The sequence below is a fragment of the Protomyctophum bolini genome (genome assembly GCF_963924005.1).
Source record: "Protomyctophum bolini genome assembly, chromosome: 7".
Classification (NCBI taxonomy): Eukaryota; Metazoa; Chordata; class Actinopteri; order Myctophiformes; family Myctophidae; genus Protomyctophum; species Protomyctophum bolini.
The window spans coordinates 29,056,243-29,066,813 of record NC_137868.1 but is presented as its reverse complement, the minus strand read 5'-3'; the positions used below and the strand labels follow the sequence as shown (position 1 = coordinate 29,066,813).

The following is a 10,571-nucleotide window of genomic DNA, read 5'->3' as shown; positions in this document are numbered from 1 at the left end:
TCTGGGCGTCTTAATCACAGAAATAAGTGGAAATAAGACAAACATCCGGCTTAAATAGATGAGCATTTGGCTAAAATAGGTGAACATTCGGCAAAATAGCAAATCTACAAGCTCACAATTTATCACAAATGGAACCTTGTGAGCTTGTAGAGCTGCTGTTTTCTGTTCTGTTTACTGTAATGTACGACAAAGTATATAGTGGTTAAGGCGGCAGAGCAAATGCAAGGATTTACTATAATCCAAGATGAAACACTAAAGAAATACTTTATTAGATGGCCTTATATATTCTAATGAGAAAAGAAAGCAAATTATAGCTTTGATTAAATGGCTAACATGTCACCTGGAAAGCACCACTTTCTGAAATCTTTCAGATGAATGTTAATGGATGGTGCGTATGAAGCAACAAAACAAATATTAGCCTATAATCTGCCGTTTAATTAAGATTTAAGCTCTATTAAGCTGCCTTATTGTGTCAATATGCACTGTGAGTGTGGGTAGTGTGAGTGACACAGGGGAAATGGAAGTACAATAATTGTACTTCCATTTCCACTGTGTCACTCACTAAACACAACCATAATTAGTATGGCCTCTAAAGTTGGGTAGACAGACAGCTTGGGTTACTTAACCAACTTACTTGTATAGAAACTCAAAATGTAAGCAAATGTATTTATATTTGTCTTCAACCTTGTGATTATGCTTGGTATATATTTTTAGAATTGTGTTTTTGTATGTATAATATGGTAGACAGACAGCTTGGGTTAATGGCAGTTAAACATTTCAATCTACAACTTTAAGTCATACTGCTTCATACTTTATACATTTACATACATACTTACATACATACTTTATTTGTTACAACTAACAACAAATAAAGGACAAAATATACTAAATGATTCCAGTTTGTCTTTTATTCTTTCCAGTGACATAATTTCAAACATTTTACATTTTATTTATTTTTATCAGTGTAGAGTGTACACTCTGCCTTGCCAAGGGGCCCACCCCATATTCCATTTCTGACGTCACCACTGGCTCACACGTCCAGAACATTAAGGAGATAAATAATGTAAACTAATTGACATTATGAGGCAACTTTTCTGATTTATTTGCAGAACATCTATCTCTCTTGACTACAGGTACAGTAGGTAGGATTACTCTACCTGCAATACTATTTCTACTGAGGGTCTGTCAGATTTATTCAGACTATGACCTCAGTTTTGAGTCGAATATTCCGTTCTTTACCTTAAAACAGATTACTGTACATTATTTATTAGATTCTTGCCCATCTGTCTACATACTGCATGTACAGCACATTCCTTTCTTAACCCATTTTTACCCAGACTGAACTCCGTAATTTTGTTTGCAACCTGTGCTAGAGGCTTATGAAACCATTGCTTCAGGCATGATAAAGTACCCACCAGCCAAAGGCTTTTGACCCATTAAATGGTGTTTTCTTTTTCTAAAAACACCTATAACATACACCCACAGACAGACGTGGCAATGAGTATGTGCGGTCTAATTCTGTTTATATGATGCCTTCCCTGCTCTACTCTCTCTTCTATATGATGTATTGGTTCAAATTGAGATTCAGTGTCCCCTTTAATAGAAGGAACACGAGAGAGAGAGAGGAAGGAGGGGGAACCTCACCTGTGAGTCATCCTTCTCAGGTTCTATTTCTGGATGCACAATCTATCCTGTCCTATACTGCATCTCTCTCTGTGTGTGTGTGTGTGTGTGTGTGTGTGTGTGTGTGTGTGTGTGTGTGTGTGTGTGTGTGTGTGTGTGTGTGTGTGTGTGTGTGCGTGTCTGTGCGTGTGCTTGCGTGTTAATCTGGTCACGATAGCACAGCCCACGGCTCCTCTTCCCATAAATGATTATAGTAACAGGTCTTATGTAACCTAATCAAGGTTTAGTGCATTATAACCTTGTGTCACCGTCGGTTGGAACCCTTGTATGTCCAAAACCAAAACTGTTACTTGTGAGGAAACGTCAAATGTACATATGTTCCTAAGGATCCAATGTTGTTATAATTAATTCATATAGCTCTTATTAATACTTTTTAAGCAGACTTAACAAACTTAACCAATTGTATAGAAACTCATAATGTAATTAGAAAAATGTTCTCTGAGAAGCACGTTTTTGGTCTCCGCCAGGCCAGGTAGCTTATTGTGGGCCAGCAAAGTTGGGGAAAAAACAAACAAAAACAACAAAATTTAAGGAATATTTGGGGAGTTGCGGAGTAATCCAAGCTTTAACCAATGGAAAAATTACGAATTATTATTATTCTGTTATAGTGCCACCGTGATGCAGATTTGAAAAATCTAGGGCATTTTATTCAAAACGGGTCACTTTAGCAAACTTTGAAAGTTAATCTTTGCCAATCAGGATGAAATCTGAAAAATTGGAAAGTATTGATCACATGCTATAGAGATAATGTGTTTTGGGGCAGAGGTTCTGCTCTGGTCTCCAGAGAGTGTGCATGCAGTTTCACGCAACGGTGCCGGAGATTATAGCTGGTTATATACACACTCGGACACGCAGATTGACAACATATTATTATTATTATTACTTGTAATGGTTTTTCACAATGTTGGCTACTGTAACAATTATGTGAAGAAATTATGAAAATAAAACAAATAAATTAATAAATTCCACACATTAATGAGCCACAGAATATTCATTTTTTTAATTGTGTTCTTTGAAAAATAGACATATATAGACATTGATATAGTATTTGTTCTCTTTCCTATCTGAATCAATAAAATGTATATTCATTTATATTTATTAGAATCCATTGATTAAAGTGATAGTTACCCCCCAAAATTACTATTTTCCCCCCGATTACTCACCCCATGGAGACGTGAATTCATGGATAATTCTTTGTTTCAGTCGCATTCCTAGGGAACTACTGCTGCTCATCAAACTCATTGGCTTAGGAATGTCACGAAAACAAACAAGTTTCCATGGGGTGAGTAATCGAATGTTGAACTATCCCTTTAAGTGGCCCTTGAAAGTGAAATAATATGGAAGTGAGGTCAACTACTCCTAAAACATGTTTCTGTAAGGTTTGCTATGCAGTGAGTAGAACATACAAATCCCTGCGCAACTTTGTGTCACAATAGGGAAACATCAAGTGTCCCAGTTTCGCCAGGTGAAGGCATTTTATACTGCCCCTTTGTCCTTTGCAAACAATACAGCAGTGATTCCCAACCTATGGGCTGTGAGGATATTGCAAGTGGTACCCTATGGGAACTCACTAGGATTTTAATGATTATATAACATTAATGTAAAGAAATAATGTAAAAACAAAACACAACAACAACACAAAAAAGAAAACTTAATGTCATTGTATTCTTTTACTTGTAATACCAATAAATAGGAACTTAATGTAAACTTATTATTCCATGGATCCAAGCTGGAACACAGTTGACTGATTGATTATTAAAATAAACATCTGTGAACATTTAAGTGGTCAGATGGGGGGCCCCTTGCAAACCCTTTTGAGATTTTCAAGTGGGCCCTGAGCCACAGAAGGTTGGGAACCGCTGCAATACAGGACTACAGCTTTTACTTCACCTCCAGGGGAGCCTTGCATCATTGTGCTCTGGCGTTGAATAAAGAACGCAACACATATCCATTTTACAGCAAATCAACTTGAAGACATTAGCTCAAAGCATACTGTAGATACACCTGTCACATTTTGAGCCAATAATGTGGCGGTGGTTTTGCCAGCAAGATTCCTTTGATATTTTTGTTCCGTAAAATGCATCACCTCAATCCACACATCATTTGCTAATATCAACAGATGTGTAAAATATTTACAACTGGGTTCATCACCTTTAAACCATCAAATCATAAACGATGAAAACAAACTTGTTATTCACAATATACAGTAGCACTATTACTCAACACATTATCACCCACCCACTGACCACTCTGACTACATTTGAGAGTTTGTAGTAACTTATCTGGTATGTCTTCTGGTATGTTTCTAACAAAGTGTTTTTTGTCGTTTAATTTTTTTTTTAACCTCCATCGTTTAATACAATATGTTTGATCTGGTGGTTATAGATTTGTTATTTATGTAGTCTATGAGACATCATTTATTAGTGTTCAAATTACATCACTCACAAAAAGTAAAAGAAGGCAGAGGAGGAGAGTGGATGGGGATGGCATGAAAGGTCATTTTACATGATCACATAGATTCTCGAAATCATTTAAGCAGCTGTGCTTGAATTCTGTACGCCAGTGGTTCCGGGCCGCCGTCCCAGTGAAACTTCTTGCAGTTAAAAAACCCCAAAACGGTAGGTGACTGTATCAGACACATAATGGTACAGTATACCTCCCCAAGACCAGCAAGTAGGGGATGGCAGTGACAGGGACTATATACTGTACACATTTGCACTAAAGTGGGGGTGAAAGCATAGCATTTAAGATAATGAACAAAACATTTAAACTAGAATAAAGAGAGAGAGGGAAACAAAACACGGACAATGTATAGCAATTCTATACCCAGATCTTAAATTATTAAAATGTCCGAAATAGCAGATATTAGTGTCACTGGAAAGCTCAAAGTGTGCTACGTATCTTCACCTCTGTCAGGTTACAGTACCTAACACCCTACACTAACACTTATGGCACTGTATCAAATACTAGTGCCACCTTTAGACCACAGTGGGGCTGTTCTGCTCATTCTTGTTACAGTACTGTTGACCCTGCAGCAGGCTGACGTCATGATGACGTTATGATAACGTCCTCCGGCCCAATATGGGCCAGATTACAGCCCATAATGGGATGATCTTTACGTCATTTCCAGGACGTCTTCACCAATTGAAATAGTTTTGCTTATTCTGGGCCGGATCTGACTAGCTATGATATGACTTAAGTTGATCTGGCCTCTCTGATTCATCCAGGGATGAATTCTGGGCCAGATCTGACTAGTCTTGGTTTGACTTGATCTGGCCCCAATAGAGACGTCACTAATTCGTCCAGGTCCTGACCGTGCTTGTTGGGTCCGTTTAACTACTTAAATCATGTATGCAGAATGTTGCAGAATGATTATTTTCACAGGACACGGCCGAGGACAACATGAACCATGGCATTCTGTGCATGTCATAATAGGGGAAATTCACAGGAATGCTAGATTTATGTTGTGGTTGAGTGATGAAACACATTGACTTTATCTTTCTGTCTAGTTTACTCTGTGCAGCTTCTCTTTGCCAGTTTGCTTGGTAGGCCTATTGATCCTTTCTGGTGATTTACTGAATGCAAGAAGACAAGAAGACAAGTAGACAAGGCTGCAGCCTAAAGTAGACAGGAGATAACATGATGAAATGTGCCCTTCACATCCATTCGAATCTCATCTCCTGTGATAACTAATCACGTTATTGACAAGAGCACACATGCGCACGCACGCAAAGCGAAACTGATTCATGACGGACAATCTGTGGATGTAAAAGCTACCATGACAATGCATATACAATCAGTCAGCAACTGTTTGTATATTTTTAGTAGTTGTTGAATGCTAAGTTTTCAGATAAACGTAGCATTGGGCTTTGATATTTTGAAAACATAGGTCTATACATAAAGATGTAATATCCTTTTCAAAGCATGTGAAGATGATCAAGATCAAGATGATCAATCATGTAAGCTGACCTTTCACAAATATGGCTTCATACATACTGTACAGTACATTGTGCGTGCGTGCGTGCACACACACACACACACACACACACACACACACACACACACACACACACACACACACACACACACACACACACACACACACACACACACACACAATGCACATACGTACAGTACAATTCTTCACTTGATCCTTTCATCTGAACAGTTGTCAGGTTTCAGATTTTGTGTTGATCGGTTGGATGTTCTGGACTTTGGATAGAGTGACGGGCACCTTTCCTTCACCGGGGGTCGGCGCTCTTGTTATGGGGTTTCCTGAAAAATTTCAGCACATAACATAATTGAGTTGTATCATGTCAATATGATGTCAGTATCATGTCAGTATCATGGTTAGTGTCATGGTCAGTGTCATGGTCAGTATAATGTCAGTGTCATGATCAGTATGTATCAGTATCGTGGGGGGTATAGATAGGCATTATCTATATTGGGCAGTATGAGCATACATGTATCATTTTGCCCGAAGCTAGCCATCATACAACAGTGTCCTCATCCACACCCACATCACAACATGGATACACACCATCTGACCATCATACTGTAACTGTACAACCAAGGCTTTACAATTCATTGGCACTTACCGACTGTTGCCTGGCGATCCGCCAGCCTCTCTTTAAACTTCTGCTGGAGGTATAGTTCTTCTTTGGAGTAGCTCTTGGCAAAGGCAGACAGTAGGAGACCCACAGCCATGGACGTTCCTCCCACACAGAACAACACAGCGCCTGTCAGCTTGCAGACATCCAGGGCACGGTTGAATCTGACAGCATGGCTGGGTATGGAGATGACACTTGTTTTAGTACTGTACATTAGCGACTTAAAATCGTGAAATCTCAAGCTTCTGCTATTTTTGCCATTTTCAATTGTTGCGGGAAATGTTCATACATTTTTGACATGCTCACAATAGGGATGGGTTGAAAGTGATAAATATTATTGTTAAGAACATCACAGAATTTCCTGGAATCTTGTACTGCACAATCAACATTTCTGAACATGAAAAAAATTGCTCCCTTGCTTTCAGTAACATCTGAAAACCAGCCATCACAGTGATAAACATGATCTACTGTATATCCTACTACTTAGTATACATGCATTGCTCTCTATACTATAATACCATGTGCCCATGATGCCATTTCAGTGTTCCTGAGCTTACATATATTTTTCTATATTCCTTTTTTTATGCTCCATGCAATAAAACATATTTTACTCTTTGTTGAGATGTCAAGATGATACCTGTCAACAAAAAGGAGGTCATCCTCTCCGAAGGCCTCAATCCTGGCGGAGGTGGCGTAGCCCACCAGGAGAACAATGAGGCCTGCAAATAGGATCAGGGTACCAAACGCAAGGCAGACCTGGAGGGGAGAGGAAACAGGGGAGAATAGCATAACGTTGAAGTGGAGGAGCCAGTCTTAAGATGCTTTCAAAACACCCACCCTACAGTAATAGGCTTGATTGTGGCAATGTACAAAAGAATAAAGTCTTATTTGTTGGCTGATTTTCTAAAATAAAAATGGTGAGGATTCTTGCAGGGAACTTTTCAGTATTGTTAGAGCAAGCCAAATGTCTGAGCTCACCTTCCAGAGTAACGATCTCCACCGGCTAGGCGATCTCTGAATCTGATAATCTTCATCACGTTCCCAGATGGAGGCTGTGCACTCCTCATAGAACTGGGTTAAAACAGTTGACTTTGTTTTAGTCTTAGGTGTAAGAACTGTCCCTGTAATGCCATTGTGAATGTGTGTCTGTGTTCTACATAGATGTAGGTAGGAGCGTGTGGCTGTGCGTTCTACCTGGTGTAGGTATGAGCGGACTCCATACTGCTGGCAACTCCCAGAGGCCTGGGCTTGCTCAGCATACTCCGACCCACAGATCTCTGGGCAAGAAGTCATCCTTCACAACCGTCAACCTGATACGCACGCACACACACGCACGCACGCACGCACGCACGCACGCACGCACACACACACACACACACACACACACACACACACACACACACACACACACACACACACACACATGCACGCAACCACACGGTCAAAGCTTTTGCATGGGATAAAAGAGTGCCATATAGACTGAAGTGCATGAAAGCAACACCTGGTTGGCCACTATAGAATTCATTCCATATGTTGATCTGACCTCATCAAACCATATGGAGCTGGCCTGTTCTGACATCACAATGAGGTTCTGACATCACAATGCTGACTCGAGCAGCTCAGCATTATTGTTCCGAAGCATTTCTTTTAATAGAAGTGTTTAGAAAAATTCATATTTTCATTTTGATTGTATGAAAGCCGTTTTGCATGCTCCTATCATTGGTGATAGGAGCATGCCTTAACACAGTGATACTCAACCTCAGGCCCGCGGGACCATTATGACTGGCCCACCAATGAAAATCTAAAAAAAAGAAGAAAAACAAATCTGGAAAATGAAATAAAAATAAATAAATCTGAATGAAGTTATCTTTAATTACATTATTATAAGTAATACTATTAGAGTTGTACTATTACTCGAACGAAAATAAAAGCTTGGGGGGGGGGGGGGGGGGGAATGCAATGCAAATGAAAGACATATACTCTGTATCCCTATTCCCTGACATAATTTTATAGCTAAACGGACAGAATTCTATTTTATTTGAATGATGAAACCCAGCTGCCATTAATAGTTGGAAATGGAAATTGCGGAAATTGCGGAAATTGTAATTGCGGAAATTGTGGAAATGGAAATTGCGGAAATGGAAATTGCGGAAATTGCGAAAATGGAAATTGCGGAAATTGCGGAAATAGAAATTGCGGAAATTGCGGAAATGGAAATTGCGGAAATGGTAATTGCGGAAATTGCGGAATTTGCTCTTCACTTATAGCTATCTATTTTCAGGTAGATTGTTTTATTTTACTCAGTCAGCCATATCACTACTCATTTTTTTCATGAAAAAGGTCATAGCTGGGTAATCTATTTTCAGGCAAATTGTGTTTATTGTATTTTATTTTACTCAGCCATAACAATTTATTTTCTGTTAACCAACTTGCTGGCTGGCAGGCAGGCAGACAGCTACTCATAGACAGGCAGACAGACAGACAGCTACTCATGGAGAATTGGACAGGCAGGCAGTCAGACAGCTACTCATAGACAGGCAGACAGACAGCTACTCATGGATAATTGGACAGGCAGGCAGACAGCTACTCATGGACAATTGGACAGGCAGGAAGGCAGACAGCTACTCATAGACAGACAGACAGCTACTCATGGACAATTGGACAGGCAGGAAGGCAGACAGCTAGACAGACAGACAGCTACTCATAGACAATTGGGCAGGCAGGCAGACAGCTACTCATAGACAGACAGACAGCTATGGACAATTAGGCAGGCAGGCAGACAGCTACTCATAGACAGGCAGACAGACAGCTACAGCTAGCACTGACTATTTAAACAAAACTATGCTTCCCCATAGTACAATTTCCTCTCCACAGTAACCACCAGCACAAAAAGAGATTTGTCACTATGGAGATTCAAAACATCTGCCCTGTGACAGTTTAAACTCACATGCATGGGCAGTGACAGAGGGTTGTGAACGTGTGTTTAAATGTCCGTATAACACATGCAGTGACAGAGGGTGGTAAACGTGTTTAAATGAAGCAGCGGGACAATGTCTCCCCCACTGCTGCTTCCTCTCAGCGTTGGCCATGCAGGTCCAAGGAAATACACAAGCGACAACTCTCTGGCCAGCTTCCTGCTGGCTGCCCGCTCCCTGAGAGCAAATCATTAGAACTGGTGCTGTATTTGTTCCAAACGCTACACTACATGTGGTCTATTTGCTCCAGTTCAGTTACATTACACCCTATTTGCCGGAGGAAGGGAGTCAGGGTACTCTCTATGCTTTAGCCTTCTTTTAGTCTTTACTTGTTTATATTATTTTTCATGAAAACCAGAGATATATGGCCTTGTCTGGACTGTACATATATTATACATATTGCAGAATGCAGAAACCATTCCACATGTTAATGCTAGCCTGTATAGACGTTATTGGAACTGGCCCAACTGGTTCACCACTTAAGACCTGAAATGTGCTTACTTTCAGTGTTAGAGGTCTCCACATACTACACATGAAGTTCCACTTTTCACACAGTAGCTTAGAAGTACCATAGACTATACACTCACTATATGCCAGTGCACTGGCACCTTCTCACAATGTGTGGACACAGAACCACTGTGGCACACAGAAATGGGACATTTCTTACTTATACCACATTGACTTAATTCTTATGGCTTCATCCAGAGTGGGCCATTTTCTACACACTGTCCAACTGATGCATCACCCGACACAGTTAGGGTTTGCCATCAACTGGAAAAAGAATCCCTCCCTGGGAGAAAGTCTGCTAAGCTGCGCACTAAACTCTTAGAGCCATGGCAAGCTGTGCTTATAAGCAATAAAGGAGGAGCAGCAAAGAAAGGCAGTGACACTGTAGGTTAGATCAGTCCACCCTGTAGTGGCTCCAGCTGGACCTGTACTATGACATCACGAGCAACACCTGGTTTCCATCCCCCCAATAGCCAGGAGACATTAGAGCTTACTCTCCCCAGGGGTGTTCCTTCTGCCAAAACTGCCTGCAGTCCTTTCAATACTCCACATGTTATACAGGTGCCTATTGTACCTGACAGGATGTGCACATGGGGGGAACTGTTAGAATGGGTCTGTAAATGGTGTGTGTGGTCCACAGGGGACAACGGATCATTACTGAAAATGACAGCAGTGCCATTAATCCCACAACACTCTCTGCCGCTAATAACGAGTAAGGAGCGACATTCTCACAGTGGTGGCCTACTCTGCATTAATCAACCGGCAATGTGGCATAAGGTCTACAGAGCTATTGAAG

At 40.6% G+C, this 10,571-nt stretch overlaps 1 protein-coding gene across 1 annotated transcript; it reads right to left on the bottom strand.

The window, feature by feature from the left end:
• Positions 1–5,854: 5,854 nt before the first annotated feature.
• nrsn1 (neurensin 1) lies at positions 5,855–7,586 on the bottom strand (the record flags this gene model as incomplete). Its single annotated transcript, XM_080767396.1, has 5 exons — positions 5,855–5,958; positions 6,282–6,469; positions 6,931–7,049; positions 7,272–7,364; positions 7,488–7,586. 5 exons carry the CDS (start codon positions 7,584–7,586, stop codon positions 5,855–5,857), a joined length of 603 nt encoding a protein of 200 aa, XP_080623522.1.
• Between the last annotated feature and the right edge of the window lie 2,985 nt (positions 7,587–10,571).